The sequence below is a fragment of the Stegostoma tigrinum genome, chromosome 7, assembly GCF_030684315.1.
Source record: "Stegostoma tigrinum isolate sSteTig4 chromosome 7, sSteTig4.hap1, whole genome shotgun sequence".
Taxonomy (NCBI): Eukaryota; Metazoa; Chordata; class Chondrichthyes; order Orectolobiformes; family Stegostomatidae; genus Stegostoma; species Stegostoma tigrinum.
This window is the reverse complement of record NC_081360.1, coordinates 9,080,523-9,107,707: the sequence shown is the minus strand read 5'-3', so window position 1 is coordinate 9,107,707 and position 27,185 is coordinate 9,080,523. Positions and strand designations below refer to the sequence as shown.

General features: G+C 41.5%; 1 protein-coding gene across 6 annotated transcripts in view; it reads left to right on the top strand.

Moving 5' to 3' along the window:
* The window catches only part of LOC125454104 (receptor tyrosine-protein kinase erbB-4-like), an 873,837-nt gene that overhangs the window by 676,575 nt on the left and 170,077 nt on the right, over positions 1–27,185 (top strand). For all 6 annotated transcript variants that reach the window (XM_048534471.2, XM_048534470.2, XM_048534469.2 and 3 more), the window contains exon 20: positions 6,894–7,079. In XM_048534471.2, the coding sequence (XP_048390428.1) occupies positions 6,894–7,079 (186 nt within the window). The remainder of the gene's footprint in view (positions 1–6,893; positions 7,080–27,185) is intronic.

The window sequence follows — 27,185 nt, the reverse complement described above, 5'->3', positions numbered from 1 at the left end:
ACATGAGCAATTCACATTTTGTACTTGGTTATTGGATAATCCCTGTTCTTGGAAGAATATTTTCAAAGCTCTGAAGGTCAACTTATGAACTGCGTTTTATGGTTAAGAGACCTAAATCCAAACCAATCATTTAATATGAAATAATAAATTCAGAAACATATGCCAATTGAAATGGCGACATGCACACTTCAGCTTCTCCTCCCTGAAATATTCTCTCCATTTCTCTGTCACTGAAGGAGCTGACTTGAAGTAGCCTCAAGCCTAATGGGGGGGAATATGGAGATCTCTAGCTGTCATTGCTTGGAGAATGAGACACTTATGGCACTCAGTTTCCCCAAGTGGGATAAGGCCATTCTTCATGAGCACTGAATGTCCCAGCTTGAGAGCTACTTGTAACTGTGCAGAGCAGCCAAGGCTGATTCTGCTGTCACCTCACACTTGTAGACATAGAAGTACCTAAATCTCTACGGGCAAGCACTCTTATGCTCAAACACTGAAGTTAAATCCATATACACACACATGCCTATATCTACACTCCTATCTGCACATAAAAGTGCCTACACTTGTATCTGTACACAGGTATCCACATGCATTCTGTCTCTCCCTTACACACACACAGACACAGGGAACACCAGGATAGTAGTTCAGTTGTCTTTGATCACAAGATCTGCTGAGTTGATTCCTGCTGATCCAAAGGCTTTTCCCTCAACTTTCGTTTCTCCGATAACTGCCACCGGTTTGTTAGAAGGATAGAGTGACTGGTTTGCAAACGAAGGTCTCTGATTTATAAATTAAATGTCAGAGTTATCAGCTACTGCTGAAAGAAAACTAAACTGGTTTTCTTCAGGCTTAATGTGGGTTTTGACAGCACAGCGCAGACTGTTCCCAAGCTAGTGGAGATCTCATCAATTCCTGGTAACTTGTACCCAGCCCCAAGCTGTTCAGTTGCCCAAGAACCAAATCACACAGTTGTCAACAGGCAAAAAGGGCTTTGTCATTAATGATAATAAAGTGTAGAGCTGGACGAACACAGCAGGCCAAGCAGCATCAGAGGAGCAGGAAAGCTGACATTTCTGACTCTTCTGAAGAAGGGTCCATACCCGAAATGTCAGCTTTCCTGCTCCTCTGATGCTGCTTGGCCTGCTGTGTTCGTCCAGCTCTACACCTTGTTATCTCAGATTCTCCAGCATTGGCAGTTCCTACTATCTCATTGTCATATAAAGTTAGTTATATAAACACTTTCACACAAGCATTCCTAACTTTTATTTAGAATGAAATTGATATCACCTGTTATAGACGATTTAAATGACCCTGACATCAGAAGAGGGAAGACAGCAGACCAGTATGATAGCATATGTACAAACACCTAGTCAGCAATCCTTCAGATTGGTATTTCAACAAGCATTGGTTTGAAGCTCAAGATAAACCTCCCAGAATTTGCACAGGCACTGATACAAACACAAACACACCCACACCCACAAACAAGCGTGTGTGCAGAAAATCACATAAAAACATACTTCCAGCCAACACTGGACAACCTCATGAAGTGAAACAGTTATTTAGGATGGAAGACAGAAAAGCAATGGTGAAACAGTTAATCAGAGCAAGGATCAGTGGCAGGAATGCAACAGTGAATAATATTGAGTGTGTCACAGATGTCCAGCTGAGGAGTACGCTAGAGAATAGCTTTTAATTATAAATGAACTTGGGAATACATTGTGTGTAGATTTAAGTGTGATGTAGACCTTCAGTCTAAGTTCTGTTCAGTTTACTCAGAATAAACACAGATGCAGTCAAGTGTTAAGTGGGATGTCAGATTATTTAGCAACAACCCTTTCAGAATCATTGTATGAAAACTTTCCTAAATTGCTGCGATTTAATCTTTATGTCAAACTGAAATTCCAGATTTGCATTATGGATTAAAGGGCTTTAGTTTTATGACATGGGCACATCTTCTCAGAAAATAAGCGCCTTCTGTTTCAGTTTTCTATTAGAGAGCAAGGTGACTTGGTAGAGTGAGGATTACAGAGTAAAGTCCTTGAATTTAACCCCTCACCCCTCAACAAACACAACAACTTGCATTTATGCAGAAGTTCCGAAACACGCCAGGGAGAAAATGAGTCCTGACAAGAGATCGGGTTGTATACTGAAAGGTCCAATAGTGCTTTTAAACCAGGGTACAACATTGGACAATTACTGTTGAGTGTTTTCCATGCTTTGTGGAAGCTCAGCAGTGAATTATGAGAGCTTCCACTCCGAGGCTGGATCAGGCAGTGGAGGATCAATGATGCAGTCCAACGGGAGACTTTTTACTGAGCTTTGTCTCTTGTTATTAAGGTTCAATAGTTTGCTTCAGCAATTTAGGACAGGCATTTCATAGTCCAAATTGTAGCACATTCCTCTCTGATTCAGAGGATTGACTTTGTTACCCACTTCTGGCGGTTGTCTTTTGAGACCAGCAGCCTTACATTGATCAGGAGGTCAGTCAGCTCCATTGGCCAGATGGCTGGTTTGCCACAGCCTGGATGCAACTCTCACATCGACTGAGGTTACCATGAGGACTGTTTTGTAACCTCTCCCCTCACCTGAAGTGTGGTGACCCTCAGGTTAACCCACTGAGTTGTCTCCCTCAAATGAGAGAGCAGCCTATGGTCCTGTAGGACTATGGTGTCTTTACCTTGACACATTGACCTTCTGAACTGACCTAGCCACCATCAGCCAGATTGCCAATTTTATCCACAATGTTGTGCAGCATTCGAATATGAAAGGTACTTGACCTCACCATTTTCAACAGTAATTTTGCAAAATCTTGCATCCATACCAAGCAATCTTGAAGAGTGTACCTGAACAGTCTGGTTCCATCTGTACACTGAATATTTTTACATCCTGATCAGAAATTTCTGTCAGATCTCTTTATTCTTTAATCCTCACTATTTCATAATAAACCATATTTCCCCAGTTTCTTATGGCGTTACCTTATATTTTAAGGACCTGTGAAATACTATCAGAGGCTCTGGTTTTAATGAAAACCCTTCTGCCTGCATGTGGTGCATTCACATGCTTTGAAGAGGAGAACTAATAGTAGTCCCCGCCCAAGCTGGGTGCTGATCACTTGTTACTGATAGATATTTAGGATTCCTACCTCCTAGACAGTCTTGCTATAGGCTATGATGGTGTCCTTTGATATTTCTTACAAATCTCCCATCTATCACTTGTTCCTTGTATACGTTGATTACAATGACCTCTGTTAATTCATAATATGCACAGGCCATGCTGCCATAGGGGATAATTTGCAGTTTAGTTGATCTGACAAAATTTTATGTACCAGTTTGTCCATTACTGCAAGGTCCCTTTCACACTCCACATTGCTAAAAGGGTTTTCAATTTCATTCATAATATCCCTACAGTGTGGAAACAGGCCCTTTGGCCCAACAAGTCCACACCAACCCTTGGAGCATCCCACCCAGACCCATCCCCATCCCCCTGAACACTATGGACAATTTAACATAGCCAATCCACCTAACCTGCGCATCTTTGGATTGCGGGAGGAAACCGGAGTACCTGGAGGAAACCCACGCAGACACAGGGAGAATGTGCAAACTCCACACAGACAGTCACCGGAGGGAGGAATTGAACCCAGGACCCTGGCACTGTGAGGCAGCAGTGCTAACCACTGAGCCACTGTGCCGCCCTTTTTGTTAATATTCACACTTGTATCTTTAAATTCACCGTTAGCCAAATTCCCCCACCCTCACTCACATCCCTTTATTGTGAGAAATTTTGTAGGTGTTTAAGCTCAGTCCTTGTCCATATTTTCATTATCTCAATTATTTTGTCACCTTTACCAGATTGGCAACCAAACCTTGCTAGTTGACAATGTAAATGGAAAATGAAGCTTTACTTTTCTTTAACACATACCTTTAAATCCATAGCCATTATTGCATTAAAATTGCTTGCTAAAGGCAGTCTTAATATAGGCTATGACGGTGTCCTTTGATATTTCTTTCTAATCTCCCATTTATCACTTATTTCTTATACACATTTATTATAACCCCCGCCCCCATTATTGCATCCTTTGCTGAAATTTTACCTTTTTGAAGACAGATAAGCCCATTGTTTGAGGAAGGGTTACCGGACCTGAAACATTACCTCTGTTTTCTCCTTCCCAGATGCTGCCAGATCTGCTGAGCTTTTCCAGCAACTTTGTTTTTGAGCAAATTGTTTGCATTATTTTGAAAAAAATTGACTTTTTACCTTCCAAGTTTCTTCTTTCAATGTTAGGAACACTTCATTCATTTCTTTATCAGTGGCATTATGTTCCATTAAACAAGTGTAATTGTGGCCTGATTTTGTAAATTGCAAAGTTAGATTTTCCAAATACAATAGTTTAGTACATCTCGTTTTACTGATGATTTCTTCATCAATGGCCCGGTTAACAGTGACAGTATTTCACCAGGCACTACATCCCAGAGAATAAACTTACTCATTTTATGAGGAGTGGCCATATTTTAAAAAGATTTTTGTGTTATCATCCCTAAATCTCAAATTCCTTAACATGTCTGATCCTTATTACCCAGAATTTCTTGCTCCTACTTCATGCAGTTTATGTGACACGCAGTAGATGTGCATCCATTGTTAACGACTGCACAAGTGATAGACTCTAACACACATTCATTACTGCGCTGAATCATCTTGCAACTGATAGAATTTCCCTTATTTTGTCCACATCTCTATCAATCTACTGCGCATCTTCTGTTTCATGTTTAGTTTCAAGTATTCCATTATACCATTTGGGATTGTTCATGGTATAAAGGTGAAGTTACCATGGTCTCAGAGGATCATGGGGCTGATGTGTCCCCTGGGTGGGGAGATGACTGGTAGAGGTTTAACCTGAGTTCCACCATGCGTCAGGTAAGGCAAAAGTTTGAGAAGAACAGTCCATAGTAACCTCAGCGGTTTGGGAATTGAACTCATGCTGCTGGTGTCACTGGACATTGCAAACCAACCATACAGCCAGCTGAATTATCCCACACACAAAATGATGCTTCAAATCACATCTGAAACATTAGTTGACTTCATCCTGGGCATTTTGGAGGTCATCGTCTTCTTGAAACGCCAAATTCTTCACTTTTCAAATCGATAATGACATTTCTGTCCTGATTTCCCTTAGTCACAATTCTCCTTTTGCACTGTCACCTGTGATTTGATTCAGGGTGGCCTCTGCCATTTTGTTTAGTCAGTGCCCTTCATTTTCAGTGATGTCACTGATTGCCTTCTTCACTACTGGAAAGGAATGCTTTCCTGGGAACTACTTTCCATGTTCCCATCCTTTGCTCTGACAGTGTATGCATGTCCACAGATTCAACTCCCATTAAAATTAGACATCTCGCAAACACGATACTTTGACACTGTCCAAGGACTTAAATGCAAACATGGATTCAGAAGTTTCCATGTTAAAATTTTAAAGTCTTGCATACAACCTGCTGAATTCTATTACGTACTCTTCTATAGTATTCACCTCAGTCTTTTTAAATTTGCCGAAATCTGGCCACACCTCATAAGCAGCTAATCCTTTTTTTTCTGAAAACTTCTATCAATGAAAGTTAACAAATTGGTCCAAATGCTCTTCCGTGTTTAAATTAGCAGATTCCAATTCCAAACCAAAACTGTCCTTCCTATCTTGTTTCTAATTAGTAATGAGATGCTAAGGCCATACTTTTTTTTTGTCTTTGGGAAAGAAATAACCCAGGTCCACACTGTAATTCCATTCTCCACTGGCTCATTTTTAGAAAACGGGGGAATTATAACTTGAAACTTTGCATTTTGACTTAACTATCCTCTACTAGTGTTGCATGCTGAAGGTAACAGTATTTAAACAGAGTCCAAGACCACATTTCTGGTGACCGTTTTATTTCAATTTAGCACACTTCATAAAGCCCACACCCCACCGGTTACTAGTTCCCCACATTTGAGCAACTAGTTGACACCTCATTGCCTCTTAATTAATATATCCTTTGCTTCTTGTGTTGGTCACATAACCTAATGGATAAGCTTCTGACTTTGGTGTTAATTTTGCACGTTATCAGAAGACTGCGTGTTCAAGGTTTGCTGTGATAATTTAGGGGCCCCTTGTGGCACAGTGGTGGTGTCCCTATCCCTGTACTGAGAGACATGGGTTGATGTCCCACCTGTTCCAGAGGTGTGTAAATAGATCTCTGAACAGGTTGACTAGAAAAATAGCTTAATAAAAAGAAAATCCATCTGCTTGTTCCATTAGGTTTCAGACATTCATTCAGATCATTCAGATGAACCAATCCTGGCTAATTTTAATGCTTCATTCAGGATTACATGGAACAGAATATGCTGTCATCGTCACACTGGTCTTTGTAGGAGCTGACTTTGTACAGACTGGCTGCTACATTTGAATACTACAACTGGACTTCAAAAATCAAGTGCTTTATTGGGCCATAAAAACACTGAGCAGTCTGGTGCAATGTTAAAAAAAAAGACAACCCTTTCCTTCCTTGGACTGAATGTGAATGCAGTTTTAATGAACTGAATTGCCACTTCCTGGTCCTGCATTCTTAAGCCTTTGACCTTGGTGCCCTCTTCTGAGTCAATGGATGATTCCCTCTTGCATCCAGGTACTGGATTGGAACTAGCAGTCAGTGAACTTCTGGACTGAGCCACTTAGATCAGACAGGTTCAGGTTAGGTAGGCTCTCTCTGAAGTTGTGCAGGTGTAGGAGATGAAGGGGAGCCAGTGATGATGTATCTGGTTGTATTGGTGTAAGAATTCCCAACAAACGGTGTACACACATTGAAGAAAGAAGATGTTTTACCACATATCCTCCTGTGCAATGGTTTATGTTTGCTCTTTCTCCTCCCCCACAGGAGGCCCTTATAATGGCCAGTATGGACCATCCACATCTGGTTCGACTTTTGGGTGTATGCCTCAGTCCCACAATCCAGTTGGTCACGCAGCTGATGCCCCATGGCTGCCTCCTGGACTACGTCCGTGAACACAAGGATAATATCGGATCCCAGCTGCTTCTGAATTGGTGTGTCCAGATTGCAAAGGTAAGCAACATCCTCGGAATCATTCAGGGCAAGACACTGTTCAGGCAAGGAATGAGAGGAATTGGACCATGCTGTGTGTATTTTTCTAACAAGCCAATTATACTTCAACAACAGCCTGAATACACGGCAAAGATTTACACGGGTAGGATGTGATTATGTTGTATACTGTCCGATACAGGTAAGCTGTGAGCATGTTACACGCTGTCTGGTACAGGGGTCTGATGTGAGCATATTATATACTTTCTGAAACAGGGGTAGGATGTGAGTATGTCATGTACAGTCAGACAGAGTTGATACAGCTCTGGTTTCAATCATTTATACGAGGTACTGAGATAGTGAATAATGAGTGTATGGGAACAGAGAATTAGCACAGGAAAACAGGATATTAAAAATTTTAGAACAAAGCACAGAGGTGGTCAGGAGTTAGCATAGATAACAATGATATTAAACCCCAGTGCAGGGAACAGAGATTTATTGACCAGGGCAGAGATCTTCAAGAGTGCAAGGATACTGAAGAGTTATGGGATGGAAGAGTTATTAAAACATTTCTGCAGGGAACAGTGATATTAAAGAGTTATTATGGAGAACATAGATATTAAATCATTAGTGCTGGGAATAATCATAATGAAGATTTAGCAAAAGGATCAGGATATTAAAGTTGGTGCAAGGAATGAGATATTTAAATTAGTACATGGGATAGAATTATTAACAAATTATTACATGAAATAGAAATACTAAAGAGCTAGTACATGCATTAGTGTTATTAAATAAGTAGTGACATACAAAGAACAATAATTTTAAAGCTTAGTAAATGTAAATGAGATATTAAGGGTTTTGAACTGGCAGTAACACACTTAAAGTGTTATTATGGGGAAGAGAGATATGGAGTGTTAGTACATGAAATTAATTATTGACTAGTAAGAATAAGGCATGGTAATACATGGAAGATTATAATAAAGTAATGCAGTACACAATGCAGCAATATGATAATGTTAGCACAGCAATCAAAGTTATTCAATAGCTGCTAAAAAGAGTTGAATTCTTAAGACTTTTGTGATCATAAATGTAATACCACCTAATCGTCATGCAGGGAACAGAGTTTTTGGATCAGTGAACAGAGACACTCAGGAGTTCGTACACAGAACAGAACTGTTAAGAAAACATGAACATTAGCAGAGGGAATGGAGAAGTTGGAATTAGTACTCAAATATGTATCACATGCAGAGAAGAGTCAACTTAGAGAGTGAAGCAAATGCAGATAGTAAGGAAGTATCATAGGAATTGTTTACTGAGTGCAGGGAGCTAAATATGGAGTGTTAAGTCAGGGAACTGGAATAAAAATGTATAATTTGGAGCAGAGATAATTAAGTGTCACTTCAGCGTGCAAGGAAGAAAATATTTAAGAGTTCCTACATGCTTGTCTGATATGAATGAGGTTCAGGGAACCAAGATATCAAAGGCAGCAGGATTCAGGAATGAAATATTAGTGCAGGATGCATAGATAGTAAGGAGTTAATACAGCAGAAATATTGAAAAGTGAGTGCGGTAAACAGGGGTAATAAAGAGCTGGGGTGGAGAGCAGGGCATTCAAGGTTCAGGTCAAGTCATAGAGACATGAAAGAGTTAGTTGAAGGAACTAAGATATTAAAAGAATTTGTAAAACGTACAGCAAAGTGAAGACTTAGAATGAGGAAAAGTGATATTAAAGGTTTAGACCAGAGAACAGAGCTATTGAAGAGTAAGAGCTATTTGAAATTCTACAACTTGAAACATATTTCTACCTTCTATAGTTCAAACCACACTGAGCAATAGAATGTGTAAACATCAGTGAGAAGAGGAAATTAGGCAGAGTTGTGCTTGGAGGAGCAGCAGGTATGGAAGAGACAGAATCTGTGAGGTCCTCCAATTACAGATTGTCTCTTCAGTGCTTACTACACCAGGTCCAGCGAGTCCAGGTTGCCTCCCTCCTGCCCGTGCTGGGTCTCCAGGTATCAGAGGAACAGCATGGGGAGCAGAGAAGGAGGCTCTACTTAGAGGTCGAGGAACAGCACTATCGCTGATCAGTTTGACTGGCTGCTGAACGACCAGTCTGACCCATATGATGTCCATGGACAGGCTGTGGAGATGAGGCAGACAAAGAAAAATAGAGGAGGGAGAGAGTGACAAAAACTTAGCCTCTGGGCCAACTGGGAAGCATCGTTCTGGCAACATCTAAAATTGTACGAGGGTTAATTTTTAAAAGGGAATGTGCATATTCTCATTCCCACAGCATTGCATCGGACTTCCACTTGTGAAAGTGATGATTCTTGATTGATACAATTCCGCTGAAACAGCCTAGGTCAGTGAGTTCAACAGATGTAAAAAACTTAATTTGAGATCTTCCTGACTTGAGACTGGTGGACAGGTTGCTGCAGCTTCAGGATCTTGACTTCTACTTTTAAGGAAGCAAATTGTTGGTAATGGGTGGGGAGGCAATGACAAATGAATAAAGAAGCAATCAGTTATGTTGAAATTCATTTGGTCTGGTCCTAACTGCTGCTTATGTCTGCCTTATTGTTTCATTGTGTCAAATAGTTAAGAATTTGAGAGAAAGTGACATTAGCTTATTATTGTAAATTGGGAATTGAATTTAGGATCCATAGTTGATGAAAGATATCCTGAACAACTCCTGTGAACTGCTTTGAAAGACTGCAAAAGAATCACACTGCCTTCAGTGATAATGGTGAAAGACTTGTCAGATATCAAATGCATGCGGCAGCTGGCCCCTTCCAGAAGCTTCACTGCCTCCAGGATATGCACGCTCTAGCAAGATCGTCTTCTAGGTTAGACTTCATCCCTGTACACCAAATGTGAACTGCATGAAAAGCTAAAATGTTGAAATGGTGAAGTTATTTTGGTTGCATCTGTCCATGATCTTGATGGCAATGCAAGTGAAACAGTGGAGAAATAACTGTTTTCACACCTTGGAAGTGGGCAAGAAACATTTGAATTTCATAAAATATCCTTTAACTTTGTAGTGCCACCATACTTAAGGAGGAATTTGCTGCTGGGCAATATCATATACATATATCTTCTCAGAAATAATGTTGACATATTTTTGTCCATCGGCCACACTCGTCCCGCGTGATTAAACTGGGCAGAAGAACTAAAGGATTGCTGCACGATAAAATAATAATAAAGAACATAAGCTGGGTTCAGAGGCATTAAAAGTTACACAAATGACAGAGCTATCAAGCAGCTAGAGTGTGAATAGAAAAATTAAAGCGATATTAAACTGTTAAACCCGGAATAGACATATTAAAGAGTTAAAGCAGGGGAACGTAAGATTAAAGAGTTAGAGTAGGAACAGAGATATTAAAGCATTAGAGCTGGAGCAGAGATATTAAAGAGTTAGAACAGAATCAGAGATTTAAAGACTTAGAGCAGGGAACAGAGATATTAAAGATTTAGACTAGAAAGCAAATATATTAAAGGGTTTATATCAGGAACAGAGAGAATGAAGAGCTGAAGCAGGAATAGAGATGTTAAAGCATTAGAACAGGAGTACAGATGTTAAAGAGTTTGATTCGGGAATGGAGATATTGGAGCTTTAGAACAGGAACAGCGATATTAAAATTTTAGAGCAGAAACAGTGATTTTAAAGAGTTAGAGCAGGGAACAGTGATGTTAAAGTTTTAGAGCAGGGAGCAAAGATATGAAAGTTTAGAGCACAAACAGAGATATGAAAGAGATGGAGCAGGGAACAGAGATATCGAAGAGTTACAGGAGGGAACATTGATGTTGAAGTATTAGAGCAGGAACAGAAATATTTAATAGTCGGAGCAGGGGACAGAGATATGAAATAGTCAAAGCAGGGGACAGATAAATGAAATAGTCAGGACAGGGAACACTGATATATGTATACCCGTCCAAATGTCATTTAAATGTTGTAACTGTATCCGCCTCTACAACTCCCTCTGGCAATTCATTCCACATGCACACCAGTCTCTATGTGAAAAGGTTGGTCCTCAGGTTGCTTTTAAATCTTTCCTCCCTCACCTTAAACCAATGCTGTCTGGGGAAAAGACCCCTGACTATTCATCCTATCCATGCCCCTCATGATTTTGCAAACCTCTATAAGATCACCCCTGAGCTTCCCATACTCCAGAGAAAAATATCCCAGCCCATCCAGCTTCTCCTTGTAACTCAAACCCTCCATTCCTGGTAACATCCTTGTAAGTCTTAATGTAGCGGATAGTGTTATTTGTATTTGTACCATAAACTGTCTTATATAAACTAGTACATACAGCAGTATTAACATGGGTGGCTGAACCAGGAGATGATTTTTGCACAATCATGATGGTGGGCAATATAAAGAGTAAGTGAAGTCTTTCCACGCCTACAGCAGATATATACAAGGTTCAGAAACTATAAGGAGTGAAGGTGATGCACGAGAGCATTGGTGTCGAATGCAGAGATTAGAAAAATTAAAGCGGAATTGGATTAGTATAATAACAGGATCAGAGCTATGATTCTTTCAATAGTGTGTTGTATTCATCGTGACCCTAGGAGCTAACCAAATTGGTGCTGACAGTTTAATTGACTCCTTTGTTTTGTTGGGTGGTGATCACTGAAAAGGCTGTTCTCGGATTTATTCAACAATGACAAATTTGTTGGCCAGGAATTGCTCTTTCAAGTGTTTATCAGAGTGTATTCTGCCCCCATGGTAGGTACCTTGGGTGATTGAATGCAGGTTGTTTGTGCTACAATTCTGCCTAACAGGATTGGTGAGGCTACCCGCTTCAAACAACCAATCCTGCCGCAACCTGGGACATTGAATGATTGATTGTGATTTTGAAAAATAAGTTGTTTGAAGTCCTTTTTCTGGCTTCAGTCAAAAGATTTCAAGGTCTTTCTTTTCCTTGCGGCCCTTGTGTGGAGCAGAGCACTTCATCACAGATTTACTGGACACAGGATCTGTCTAATGACAGCAATTTATCAGTGCTATGTGCTCAAGGCATTGTGAAGGTTTCTCAGTGACAGAAGCATGTTAAACACTTAATTCTAGGCAAATTAATACAGAAAAGTGTATGGAGCAATGTGGAATTGTTTGAAATGTGTGGGACTGCCTGACTTTAGTCATGATTGCTGTTTGGGAGAGACTTCAAGTCTCCATTGTTCCTGGTAATTGGCCCTGGTTAGGGTTTCAGTGCCAATCTGAACTGTCAGCTTCAGCATGTCAAATTGTTTTCAGATTAAGACATCATGCCACTTTCCACCAGCATTGTCTATCATTCTCAGGGCTTCTCACTAGATTCTGTGGCTTCAGCCTAGAAGCTTCTTCAAGATAATTGACAGATGAACCAGATGGTTGCTATGGAGACTTTGTTTGACACAGTAGTTGACTTCTGGAATATGATAGGATGCTAGAAGTAGATTCAACAACAGCTTTCAACTGGGAAGAGGAGAAAATTTCAGCACTCTGGAAAAGAGAGTGAGATTGACTGGCCAATCAGGCATGATCATCTCTTTGTGTGCTGCATCTTCCCCAACTCTTATTATTATATTAAAGTTGATCCATTTTTTTCTCAGTTTGTGAGATTTATCAGTTGCACCTTACCCCTGTATGTTAAATGGATACAATAATGTTTCTTTGACTTAACATTTTTGCATGAGAGCATCTGTTTCCTTATCACCAGAAGAATTGAGGTTTTGAGCCTCTCTTGCTAGCAGGGATATGTCTCAGGATCACTTCATGGGAAACACAAGAAACCTCTTCTGTTGACAAACTCTACAGGTTGGTGAGAGAGTACTTTCAAAGCAACTTGGGCGTAGACAACAGCAGCTTGTAATTGAGGGAAGCCAGTGATGGTGAATAATCTCACTGCCCAGGCTACTTGACACTTCTCATACAGGGAAAGGATATAAAAGGGATTAAAATCTGTAGATAATGACATCCAGGTGCATTTGTGGTTAAAGACTGGGAAATGTCACACAAGCTCCCCAGTTGCAACTTGAAGCTAACTGCTAGAATAAAAACTCAAGGTCCTCAGCCATGTCAACACTGGGATGAGATGGTCACTCAATCCTTCTGGGTGCCAGGCCTGCTGTAGTTGATGACACAATTTGACATTGATGAGTCGGGACAACCTTCGGCTGCATCCGCAATAAGGCTCCCAAGAGCCATAGAAAACAGCAGCAAGATTTGTAGATGCATGGTCTTGTTATTCACCTCCATTTCCTGAGGGGATCTTCCCTCTCTGGAGGCTGTGTGGCACCCACTAGAGTCTGCTGAGTTTTTTTACTGGGCTTGCTGATGAACTTGTACTGGCTCTTACTTTCTGTGCTGATGAACCACTGTAGCACTCGTGATGACCATGTCAGGCGCATGAGCAAACAACCCATGAAGGATACCGGAAAGAGAGCACTCTTTAATTGATGATATTCCACAGCCCCCATTTCAGTCACAGTAATAGATCATATTTGCCCTGACACAGGATGCCAAATTGAACTAATCCCTTCTGCTTGCCCTTCATCTGTATCCTTCCATTTCTTGCATATTCGTGTGCTAAAAGTGATGCCTCAATAAAGAGCTATGTGGTAGGCAACCTTATCTGGATTTGACGAGTGACACTCTGGTAGTAAGGCACTATGATAGCCCACACCTCCTCTCAAAAGAAAAACACCCTTGCAAAACACGAGCCAAATCCCTACATACTTACGGTTCAGTGTGTGATTCTTGCAGCTCCAAAGAACTTCCTTTCGGTGTAATGTATGAAGTGTGATTCACATAAGGCAAACCCAAATGAAGTTGCCATCTGATTAGATTTGTAAGCTGACATGACAGAGAGGCAGTGAGTGCAAGCAATGTTGTTTTGAGGCCATAATTTAGAGCAATCTTTCATGGACAGTGAATGATCTTGCGGCACGGTGGCTCAGTGGTTAGCACTGCTGTCTCACAGCACCCACGTTTAGTTCCACCCTTGGGTGACTGTCTGGAGTTTGCACATTCTCCCTGTGTCTGCATGGGTTCTCTCTGGGTGCTCCGGTTTCCTCCCACAGTCCAAAGATGTGCAGATTAGGTGGATTGGTCATGCTAAATTGCCCGTAGTGTTCAGGGATGTGGAACTTAGGTGGGTTATAGGGGGATGGGTCGGTGTGGATTTGTTGGGGCGAAGGGCCTGTTTCCACACTCTAGGGATTCTGTGATTCTTTTCTATGTCTAGTGTTAGCTTGTCTCTTATTGGAGATGGTTATTGTCTGGCTATGTTACTTGCCACTTGTTCATCCAAGCTTGGATACAATCTGGGTCTTGCTCCGTTTGAACATGGACTGCTTCGTCATATGAGGAGTTGTAAATGGTGCTGACCATTTTGCAGTCATCTCCTTTTACCTCCAAATGAGAGAGTAGACAGAGCATCGATTTGATATGCCATCCTAAAGATGGCACCTCCAAGTTATATAACAGCCTGGTGGCACTGTGCAGATGTGTCAGGCTGAATGAGATAATCAAGTCGCTGATTGTAGGAATCAGAACCCATTGCCGTCTGACCCAGAGGTGATAGAGCTACCTACAGAACCATAGCTGGCACTTGAGGAGCACTAGATTGGGCGCACATTTGAAAAGAGGGTCATTTACTCTTCCCTTGAAGCAATCTTCACAATTGATTAATCTTTGTCAGTACCTACTCCTGGGATCATTTGCATATACAGAAAGGTAGATGGCCAAACTAAGATTAAATGTACAAGTGTTCAGAATGGTGCTTCCTAAACAGCAACACATACTTGTACAAGTACATTTGTTGCTCTTTGTCACTTGCCTTCTTTCTGGGTCTCTCTGGGACAGGAATGGGATTTTATCCAGCTAAGAATTCGCATTCTCTTAAACTGAGATTTATTGATGGGGATGTGTGGATCATGCACCAAATCAAATCACCTGGATGGGTTAGCTTATGGCATTTTCAATGTTATTGCTACAAATAGCTTGACAGTCCTGCGTGAAATTGCTGTTAGCTCCATCTGCCTGATTGTAGCTTGGAGTCCAGGTAGATTTCATGAATGTGTGATTCTCTGGTCTGCTCAAGGAATTTTATCATCAAACAGCTGTGTAGAAAGGGGCGCCTCCATGGTTTGCACTGGCATTCAGGTAACACTGGTATTCCCCCTGTTAGTAAGTTGTGAAAGTGATAGGGCTATCGTCTGTGTTTCAATCCTCTGTCAAAACTGTCTGAACATTCACAATTGGCAAGGTGGGGCAGTAGGGCGGGATGGGGTGGTGTGTGATGGCGGTGGAGGCTAGTCAGATTCAGGGAATAAAAAATAGAAAATCTAGCCATTCACAGTCAAAGCAAAGGATCGCTGAAGTGGAAAACCCAACTCAACCCAGTTGGCCACCTCATCTGAAATTCTTGCCAAGCTGATCACTTTCACCAGCTGCTCGTCCCCACCAAATCCAACCTGGCAGTGGAAAACAGTGACATGTGTGGAACGAGTAGGAAACAATTACATGACATCCGTGCACAAATACTGACAGCACATGCCCTGGGACAGGCAGTCGAAACTGTACCTTTGTCAACAGGCAGCAATCTGAGCCGGACAGGCGTTGGCATTGATCTTTCCTCAGAGCTGTCGCTTAGTGAGCACCTGAGGTTGCGATCATTTTTGTGTGAGGTGCTTTGAACTAACAGCTTGCATGTTTGCATATTAATTTGTCCAGTGGAAAACACCTGCCTGGTTTAAGACATAACAGATCTTCACTCTTGCATCCCTTAAGGATCCCCCAGCTTACTTCCACTGTCTTTTCGACTTTGTAAGAGCTTTCCCAGTACCAGAGCAGACCAGTCTGTTTCCTGAACAGCCCAATCTATTTCCTCCTAACAGAGCTATCACTTGCACAGGGCCAGTGGGTGGCTCCTCATCCTATCAAAAATCACCATATTTACTGGTAGTTCTCAAGAGAAATGTATCATTAAACTGTGTGCCGGTCCCACACAAAACCCCTCTCCATTCAACATTCAATCCCACTGAAATATGCCGAACGTGGCTAGATTTCATCAGAACTTGGCAAAATGTGGATTCAATGCAGCCATTCGTGGGAGTGCTGTGAGTCCAGGTCAACAGCATTTAGGGAATGGGGTTGAGGGAGTAGCTGAAAATTTTGATGGCAGTAACAGCAGTCTCCTTTGGCTGGTCTTTTGCGGCCCTCTTTCTTTTGTGTGAGGGCTTGAAATGCTCAATCTGTTCTTCTTGTTACTTTTCATCAACATATTTAGACATATCAAAACATGCGTTAGGGGCAGGTAAGACCTGAACCAGGACCTTCTGACCCAGAGGCAGCAACCCTACCACTACACCAGATGACCCTGTGAATGTTTTCATGGCAATTCCACTGCCTTTCTGCCGCCATCCACGCTCTGCTGTAAGGATTGATTTCTCAGTGTAGCCATGGATTAATTGCCAATATACCTTCTAATACCTCCCTCTAGTTGGGTGTACCTCCCCCTAGTTGGTGTTTTCCATGCTTGGAAGAAATGGATTGCATTTATATAACACCTCTCATCTCTTCAGGATATCCTTGGAACGTTTCACAGCCAGAGAATCAAGGATTTGGTATTCAGGCACTGTTTAAGGGTTAGTTAGCCCACTTGGCTGGATGGCTGGTTTATGATGCAGAGTGACACAAACAGCATGAGTTCAGTGGCTACACTGGCTTAGGTTACCATGAAGGATTCTCCTTCAAACCTTATCCCTTTGCCAAGGTGTGGTGCCCCTCAGGTAAACCACCACCAGTTGTCTCTCTCTAATGGGAGAATAGTCCTACGGCCTGGTAGAACTGTGGTGACTATATCTTTTTATTGATGCCTTGCAAAAGTACAACAAGAGCTGTCCTGACAAACCTCCTAGCAAATTAAGGGGAGGTGATGACCTAGCGGTATTATTGTTGGACTGTTAATCTAGAGATCCAGGTAATATTCCAGGGACCTGGGTTTGATTCCTGACACAGTTGATGATGGAATTCAATAAAAATCTGGGATTAAGGATCTGTTGATGACCATGAAACAATTGTCAATTGTCAGGAAAAACCCATCTGGTTCATTAATATCCTTTAGGGAAGGAATCTGCCATTCTTATCTGGTCTGGTCTACTTGTGACTCCAGACCCACAGCAATGTGGTTGACTCTTAATTGCCCTCCGGGCAATTAGGCACAGGCAATAAATGGTTAGCTAGCTGATGATGTCCTCATCTAATGAATGAATTTTTTAAAAAAAACATTGAAATAAATGATCAGTTTATCTTTTTCTTTCAATGGTTTTGGTTGAGAGAAAATTGTTAACCAGAATGCTCGAAGGATTCTATTTGTGGCCTCATCTAAACAACTCAAACAAAAAATGCAGCCCACCTTAGACCCACATTTGAATGTGTGCAGGGAGGGAGTTCCAGCATTTTGACCCAGTGACGCTGAAGGAACAGCGACATATTTCCAAGTCGTGGTTGGTGAGTGGCTTGGAGGGGAGCTTGCAGGTGGTAGTTCCCATGTACCTGCTTCATTTGTCTTTCTAGATGGAAGTGGTCATGGATTGGGAGGTGCTGTCTAATGATCCTTGATGAATTTTGACAGTGCATTTTGTAGATAGTGCACACTGCTGCAACTGAGTGTCAGTAATGGAATGTAGGGAATGTGAATGGCCTTGATCATAACTAGTTTGTACAAACAACGATATGATCAGGTAAGCTGTTTTAATGATGTTTAATTTCAGGGTCGCGTATTGCTCTTCTTCAAAATAGGACACAAGACCTTTTATGTGCACCTGACATGACAGGCAGCGCAGTGGCACAGTGGTTAGCACTGCTGCCTCACTCTGCCAGGGACCCATAGTTGATTCCAGACTTGGATAACTGTCTGTGTGGAGTCTGCGCATTCTCCCTGCGGCTTTCTTCTGGGTGCTCTGGTTTCCTCCCACAGTCCACAGAGTTGTTGGCTAGGTGGACTGGCCATGCTAAATTGCCTTGTACTATCTGGGGTTGTGCAGGCTAGGTGGGTTAACTATGGTAGATGGGGTTTATGGCCATTGTGTGGGATGCTCTTCAGAGGGTCAGTGCAGACCTGATGGGCTGAATGGACTATTTATGCATAATAGGGATTCTGCGAATTTACATACAGGGACTCAGTTGATTTGGACTCTGGTACCACCACAGGATAACGCTCCCTCAGTACTGCACAGAAGTGTCAGTCTTGAAATTGAACTAATGCCTTTAGAGTTTGATTAAATTGAAACCCTCTAACTCAGAGGTGGGCATGCCACACCATGCAACTAACACTTTTAATTCTTGCTGTTAGTCTGAATACCTTCAGGTCATGCACAGAGTTCCAGCTGCTACTTTGACTGAGGCCCACTAACTCAGCGTAGACACAGGGTGGAAATATTCCTTTAATAGATTTCAGGTGACCATTCCTTTCTGGAGCTATGCTGTGTAATGTTAGAGAGGCCTGGACGTTTAAGGCCACTGTTTACTGTAACTCCTTCATGCAAATAGAGTCATGTAATTTGCGAAGGCTGTTGTTGTAAATAATTTATCTGGCAATGCAATTAGCAAACAATGTTATCGCAGATTGCGAGGCGAGTTAGATCTCTTTGACAAAGCAAGGTAACAAATGAAACAGAACTGTTGTTTCAGCTGCTCATTAATTCAACTAAATCAGGGCGATGCAACCCCAGAAGAGTAGGATTGTTCTTTACATGAGCTCAATGCACAAAGCATCGAGTCCAGCTACAACTGACTATCTGAGAAGTTGAACTTATTCCTTTTTATTAAAATAATGTAAATGATTAAACCATTGGACAGTTGTCATTTTTCAGCTCTGCAAACTTGAGCTCGGATGAAATGTAAATTCAAGCTGTTGTTGGTAAATTTGCTGCTTCATAAAGAACGCTCCGATCTGATTGGCCTTTCCATCTCTTCACACGTGAGGGGTGTGCTAGTACATGAGGTGAACCACAATTGTTGAGAGCATTGCTGTGAACCTAAGCTGGTCTGCAGTAAACAGCTACAGGACCATCTCGTAATAATTCCCAAGACCTGAATACCCAATGAGGAGAGGCTACACAGGGATGTAGTTAGTTGGTAAGATCTTCCCTACATGCTGGAGGAGGTCAGCTACAAAGTGCTGCAACGACGTTTGTTCTTATAGCCACCTGGACGCAGAGCAGGTAGCGAGAAACTAAGCGAAGGGTGGAGGTTATTTGGGCACTGAAAGTGCAATTTTGTTTGCAAAATAGCATTTGTGTCACACACCACAGTTCTGGTGCTGTTAGTTCCAGACAGTGAGGATGAGTTATTTTGGTAAATATTTTTGCAAGTACACTGCTAGAAGTGTACAGACTGTAATATTAATCAGGACCACCACTGTGAAGCTTGATGTTTCAGCTTTTAACCTTAGTACTGTCACTGACACAGTTTAAAGAGGTCATCACCTACTTCCAGGTTGTTTGTTAATTTGGCTATTGCTGAGATTGTAGACTTCTTTGGTGGTTTCTAGAGCTGTTTAATGTTGCTAAAATCTACAGGGATGGTTGCGCTATGCGCTGAAAGACTTTCTTTTGACTGGGAGCTCTCATCTGAACTAGACAAATGTCTGTATCTGAGTTTGTGTGAGAACGTGAGACAATGTTTCTCTGTAATTACTGCCTATCTGGTTTTCCATCTCCACCTCTGCAACAGCTGCCATGGAAAGTTTTCTTGCCTGTAAACCTGAAAGAAAAAGGCTGCAATGTTTGGATGATGAAAGGAGAGAGGGGAAGGTAAGAAGTGTACGTCCTTAAACCAATTACAACTTGGAAGTTGAATGAGATTGAGATATGGAAAGCAAATGATTCAATATAATTGTGCCATCAAGTTCAGAGTTTCCAGCCCTGTCTTTGGTTACAGCTTCAGTCGGTGTCACTCGAATAATGGTGACCATTGTTTCTTCTATAAGATTATAGCCATGTCTGTATGCCACTGGTTAGATGTTGCTGTTTCCAGTTATGGAGCATGATTGTAAAAGGGAAGAGACATGTATCAGTGAGTATTGTGTAATGTTTTTGATTGATGTGGCTGTCATGCTTGAATGGTTGGTGATGAGTATAGTGTGTGAAATGTGAGGGTGAGGCTTGTAGCATTGCTAAGTATATCAGGATTGAGGTGTAGATATGAATGTCAGGTATAAGTTATAGTTGTTCGGGGCTGATGCTCAATGAATGATGGCAGTGTGATGCATTGAGAGTCACGTGGCAGGTAAGAGAGAAATGATCGGAAATGGCCTTTGAAGACACTGACTTTGACTCCCTGTGTTATTAACTTATTGTAGCACTGCCTAAAAGCCAGGGCTGGAATCCAAGAAATAACAACGGCCGTGCATTTTTCTGAGAGTTGACCATGGAGGATCCTGGGCCCCTCTGCAGGTAGATGATCTCTCTCATTTGCTCACACTCAACCAGGGCCAGATCATTTGGAGATAACAAGATGTAGAGCTGGATGAACGTGACAGGCCAGATATCTCAGATTCTCCAGCATCTGCCGTTCCTACCATCTCTGAAACAATTTTAACCCCAGATCATTTGGAGACTGCTCTCTTTCTTTCTGAGCTAGAATTCAGTGCTCCTTTGCACATACTTTCTTCCACATCCATTTTCAGCAAGATTACGACCCTCCGTCAAGAGGGGCAAATTGATTTTAGGTGGTGCTAGCCTTTGATGGTTTGCATCTCTGTTTAGGTCTGCAGCTACTCAATAGCGCAACTAACACTGGCTACATGCAGCAATTTTTTAAATGACTAGGCAGTGCAACATTTAGGCACTGTCTGCGGCAGAAACCTTGGGCATGAGTTAATGACACATTGCAATCCTTGAGCCTGTTCTCGTGACCAAAATGTACAGCAATATATTAGAGTCAATTCACTATCTACTCATAAAAACTTTGAAGATTCTTTTGATTATAGGTTTGCCTTATTTCATTGCAATTGTGCTACAAACATTGTCAGCAAATTAATTTTCCTGTACAAATTATGCAAGATTTTAGATATTTCATACCTGTTTGAAATGTTTTTCCTGAGTTCCAAAGCAGAATTCAGGTAACGCGCATTGTACTTAAATTTAAATACACTTCATGAAAATAAATTTTTCAATGTATTCACTCAACTTTACTGATCTACAAATTGCCACTTTATAGAGATCTAAGTGACAGGAGCTTTAAAACTGTTATTTACTCACTGACAGCTTAAGTACCATACCATCATACATCACGATCGATTTCATTTCTTATAGAATATCTCTTCTGCTATTAATGTCCCCACAATTCAAGTTGCCTTGCTCCTTGCCCCATATCACATGAAAGCATGTACCATAAAAGTAATAACTTCTGATGATAATGGACTATCCAACTCAAGTAATAGAAATGAAGTAAGCTCAAAGTTTTGGACATCTAAAACACGTTTATGCTGAAATCTTGAAGGCAGGCATCATATTTTGTGTCCACATAACCAAAGAGATGTGTAAGAACTTGACACGAGCTAAATGACATATGAATAAAGCACAGTCTCGTGGAAGTATGCACATAAATCATCTGAAATTGGCTCCGCTTTCAGTAAGTGGGACAGGGGCCTGGAATGGGAAGGAGGCAGCAATGCTGGAGAAAAGACAGGGCCTGTTTACTGTATCAAGTATTGTTGCCAGTCTAATAATATTTGTAGCAGGTCATGCTTTTCCTTCCGTATTTCTCATTGCATGTGGTTCAGGCTGATTATGCTTCTCCTCGGTGTGATTTCTTCTTGTATTTTAGGAACCAGCTCTTTGCAATGTTGGAGAAAAAGGCACTTGAGAAGCATTCTGTAGACTCCCTTAAAAATAGTTGTTGCTGAAACATGCACGCAGCTGGTAAGGCTGCATATGGTGCTCACCAAATGCATTGAGAAAGCGACGGCCTGCCTCCCATTCTGACAGTTCTAGTCCCTATGCTGAGAGTAACTCACTGATGCCATTTGGTTGGGAATTCTAGGATATTGACACCGAAGCAAGGAGTGAAAATTTAGAATGACTGTCACTAAAGCGATAACAAAGGTGTATTTTGCCTTTCATGACCTCCAGAAGGTCAATATCCTTTTACAGCCGAGGAATTACGACCAGAAAGGGTGTGGACAATCCAACCTCTTGAGTTTTTTTCCACAATTCAGTTAGATTGTGGTTGATCTTTATCTATCTTAGCAATACCCCACTGATTCCAGGGATGGCGAGGTTAACATGTGAAGAGAGATGGCCTCAGTTAGGGCTTATATTTATTGGAGTTCAGAAAAATGAGCGGGGCTCTCACATAAACCTATACAATTTGAACAGGACTGGACAGGGTAAATGCAGGAAGGATTTTCAAAATGACTGGGGAGTCCAGAACTAGGGGGTCACATACTAAGGATGCAGGATAGGCCGTTTAGGACTGTGATGAGGAGAATATTTTTTCACCAAGAGTGGCGAGCCTGTGTAGAGAAAGCGGCTGAGGCCAAAATTTTGATTATTTTCAAGGAGTTAGGTATAGTTCTTAGGGCTGAAGGGATCAAGGGTATGGGGAATAGGCTCAAAAAGCTGAATGGCCAACTCCTGATCCTGTTTGCTATGTTTCTATTCCTTCATACCCCTCATGAGCAGTCATTTGTCAATTTCAGACTTAAAATAATCTTGAAGCATCAGTTGAAGTATGTACTGTAGAAATTGAAAGAGTTAGAGAGGAATCTAGAGAGAATTGAATTTCCGAAGAAGGGCCCCGACACGAAACGTCAGCTTTCCTGTTCCTCTGATACTATCTAACCTGCTGTGTTCCTCCAGCTCCACACTTTGTTATCTCTGACTTCAGCATCTATAGTTCTTGCTATCTCAATAATGAGTTTCCTCCCCCTATTCCTAATGGAGGTAGCAAGGCAGGGAGGTGATGGTGACTTAAGGTTTGAGATCTGCTGCAGCGTGCTCTTGGATCATGCACCAGGCAGCTGCAGTATTCTGGATCTGGGGAGGATTGATATTGAGTCCAGTGACCTGGTAGCCAATTAAACAAGCCATCTGTGGTCTGGATGCTATTTTCAGAGCTGAGTGCTGGACTCTCAGCCATTGCAACTTTGCCTGCTCAGGCAAGCGATATCTCTTCTGAGCTGCTTTGGGATGGTGAGAGAGTTTATCAGGGATTGGGAAATGAGACACTCATTACAGAATATCCAGGTATCCTCTTGCTGTTCTTCTGACAGCCCCTCAAAGCCAGAGGGGCATTTGTAGGCGGATACAGCTTATGACAAGAATAAGGGGAGGCTGATGTGCTGCAGTTTTCACTTGGTTCTGGCTGATCAGGAAACTTTCTTGCTCTCACCACTTGCAGTAGATGCATTGCGAAGATTTGGAGATGAGTAATGAAACTGTTTGGCCTTGTTGTGAATGCACTTTCATTGGCTATAACCTCCTGGAGTGTGACTTGTACCCAGAGCTTGAGGCTCCGAGGTGGGAACACCACTCAGTGCATCTCAAGGCACCCTTCCTGCTCTTGTGGTCACAGTGTCAAGAGGTTGGTCCACTTAAGCCTCTGATGACCTCCAAGGTGTTGATCAGGGGACATGGTGTTGGTGTCGCTGCTGGTACATGCTGCTGTTCCATTGGAAACAACAGTTTTAGGATTGATCAGTAGCAGAAACGCCTTGCTCAGTTTCACAGACCACCCCACTGTATCAACTCCTTCACACTTCACAACTTCCCTGAAAATAAAACTGAAAGAACTGTGAATGATGGAAATCAGAAATACAAACAGAAATTGTTGGAACAGCTCAGCAGGCCTGGAACCATCTGTGGAGAGAAATCAGAGTCAACATTTGAGTCCAGTGACCCTTACATTCTGATCAATTTCTGTTCTTGTTCCATCCTTAAAACTTTTCTATCACTAAAGGCTCCCGTTTCCATCTCCTCAACACCACCTGTCTGCACCCCTGTCACAGCTAAAATCTTCGTTCAGGCCTTTATTGCCCTGGACTCGACTGATTCGTCGCCCTCCTGGCCAGCCTCCTTTGTCCTGTCCTCTGCCGAGTTTATTGTATACTAGAACTCTGCCGCCCATGTTCTAACTTATTAACTTCATTGATTTATCGCTGTTACTGTACTCTGTCACCCACATTGACTCCCAGCTCAATGTTGCCTCAATCCTGAAAGTCTTCTGCTTGTTTACTCATTCATCCATGAACTGACCCCTCTCTATTTCAGTAACCGCCTCCCATGCTACAAGCTGCTGAAATCCCTGTGTCCCTCTAAATCTGACCTTTTGCGTTCTCCGCCTTACTTTCCCTTGCACCCATGACTATGTTTTCAGCTACCTGGACTCTAACCTTTGGAATTGTTTTCCCGAATCTTAGTGCCTCCTTCCTTCTCCCCTCCTTTATGTCCATCCTTAAAACTAACCTCTTTAGCCAAGCTTTTGGGTATCGGTGCTCTTTATGTTGTACATTGTCAATACCTTGATTGATAATTGTGACGGGGTGGGGGGAAGCAGCTTTAGATATTTCACTATCTTAGAATGTTTAAATACAGGCTATTGTCGCTGTTTTTGCTTCATCACTTTCCCCACTGAAGTAGACCTTTTTCTGCCTTAATGAATTTCTTTATGAACGGATTGAAGTAATAATACTTGGCACAAATGCTGTGGAGAGAAGCTGCAGTTGGCATCGTCCTAAAGTAAGCCCTGTTCTGCATGGCAGTTTCTATGAGTCTCTCTTTCCTCTATTCAGCCACAACCATAGCAACAGCCATCTTATGGATTGTAGCAAAAGAAATGTGAGGCATATTTTGACAAGTAATTTTCTCCAAGTCTCCGTTATTATATCATTTCCACTTGTTTACCTATCTGCACATTGTTCACCAAATTCTTGCTGCATGTCACAGTGACAAAAATGTAAGCTTAGTCTCTGGTTTCACGTCATTTTTAAATAGCAGTTTTAAGCATCTTCATTAGAAGCCAGCATGATTGCTCGGAGATGGGATATTTGGCTTCTTTGAACAAGCTATTTTATTCTGACATGCAAATATTCTTGATTAGCAAAAACCATGAGATAATTTTCTACAATCCTTTCATGACGGCAAAGAGAAGAAAGCTTCCCACAACTGATCAGAAAATTTAATTACATGCATGGCCATTCGTCACCTCAAGCCAATTATACCAGCCACATTGATCCTGGCTGATCTGTATCTTACCTTGCCTTTTCTCAAAACATCTCGGTATTCTTAGCAAACAAATAGCTATGAATCTTAGTCTTGTAAATTTCAACTAACCAAGCACCCATTGCCTTTAGTCATAGGAATTCCTGATTTCTACTACTCTGAGTGTGAATTAAAAGTCCAATTTATTGAAGATAAAGATGTTCCTTGGTGGTTCTCATCATTGATGGTTGTTCTTATCCTCTTGGTCCATTGGCAGTAAAGCATATTATAAATTGAAACGCTGGATGCCCCTTGCCGAACATTTCAGTATGTTATGGGTGCCATATAGAGCAGCCATTTCCGACTCCAATGGGTGATCATTGGTAAAGGACAAACGGCTGCTGTGTCATTGGCACCAGCCAGATGATGAACAGCGTGAATTTGAACACAGATTCTGGCTAATGCTGGAGGCTGACTGTATACTCACTTACATTAGGATATACTGACTGAATCTGGGCAGGTTCTTGCAAGGTTGTCCACATAACAATACAAGTAGGGCACTAGATTAATAGGGTGATCTCAACAATTAGCGACAAAAGCACTTGCAAGGTACAAAGGGGCTGCAATGTGTACCAATAGCTTTTATCTACAATTCCATCAACTCGAAACCAGAGTGGAGCCCAAAAGGTTAAAAATTATTGCTGGGCTTCTGCTACAACTGTCTGTCGAACATTGACAGATCTCAGTATCATTCATAGTAACAATGACGGCACTAGCGTCAATACAACCATTAAAAGGACCGATTTTTCTCTTGGCAGTAGATTAATTTCAAAAGCAAATCCTTTTGTATACTTTCATTGATTTTGTTCTATTTTTGTGCAATACAAGAACACTTTGGCTCCTATGGATATGAGTGTCTTAAAAATGAATTTTCCTGAAGAACAGAAGATTTACAAGTAAAATAAGTTTTTATTGAAATGGTTGTTGTATTTATAATAAATATTAAATGGTTAGTAGGAAAAATTGTCTGTTTTAATTTTTTGACTTTAGGAATTTGGGGGATACTTGAAATGTAATGTTTTTCCTTATCTGAGACCCTATGCCTTGATATAGTGTACATCTATTACTAATGGATTCCAACAAATGGAAGAATCACCACAGGAAAATTTGATGAGGAAGGATAAAGCAGATGTTCAGCGTTCTATCGTCAGGAGGAGGAAGATTATAGAGAGAGATTAACACTGACAAAAGAGATGTGGCACAAATTGTGACAGCTCTGCTTTTCAAAGACAATGCTGGATCTTAAAATGTGTTTTTTAGCAGAACAGTGACAAAAGATGTAATAAGACCAAAGTGAGAGAGATCATATAAGTGTATTGTGTTGTTCTCCTGCCATTATCAAATATATTGAGAAGGGTTCTAAAGAAGCTCTGTGCCTTGTCAGCATGGAAAATATGCAAACACCACATGGTTCCAGTAAAGTGGGAGCTGGAAAACTAAAATAATTTCCTGTCATATTCTGGATCGATCTGTTAAGTCACCTCCAAAGCCCATGACTATTAAACTGTAATGAGGCACTTACAACTTTTAGTGAGATTATCGGGATTTTAGATTTAGCTGAAGTACCTCAGGTGAAATCCACTTTACGTCAAAAAAGTCCTAGGGCCGTGTTTTCACCGCAATCAGTAACTCTGTAAATCAAGCAGCCAGAACAGAAAATTCAACCAGGGAATAATCCTGCCAGAAGTGACATTAGGCCTACAATATGTTTACCCAAACGTGGCAAGTCCGTTGTCATCAGAATCTAATGAAAAGAAGGTCCTGTGTTTCCCATCATGTGCGTCCTGTGGCAGCCTTGGAATGCTATGCATTGAAATTCACAACGGGCTGTAATAGAGGCTTAGAATTTAAAAGGCTTAACATCTATCATCCTCC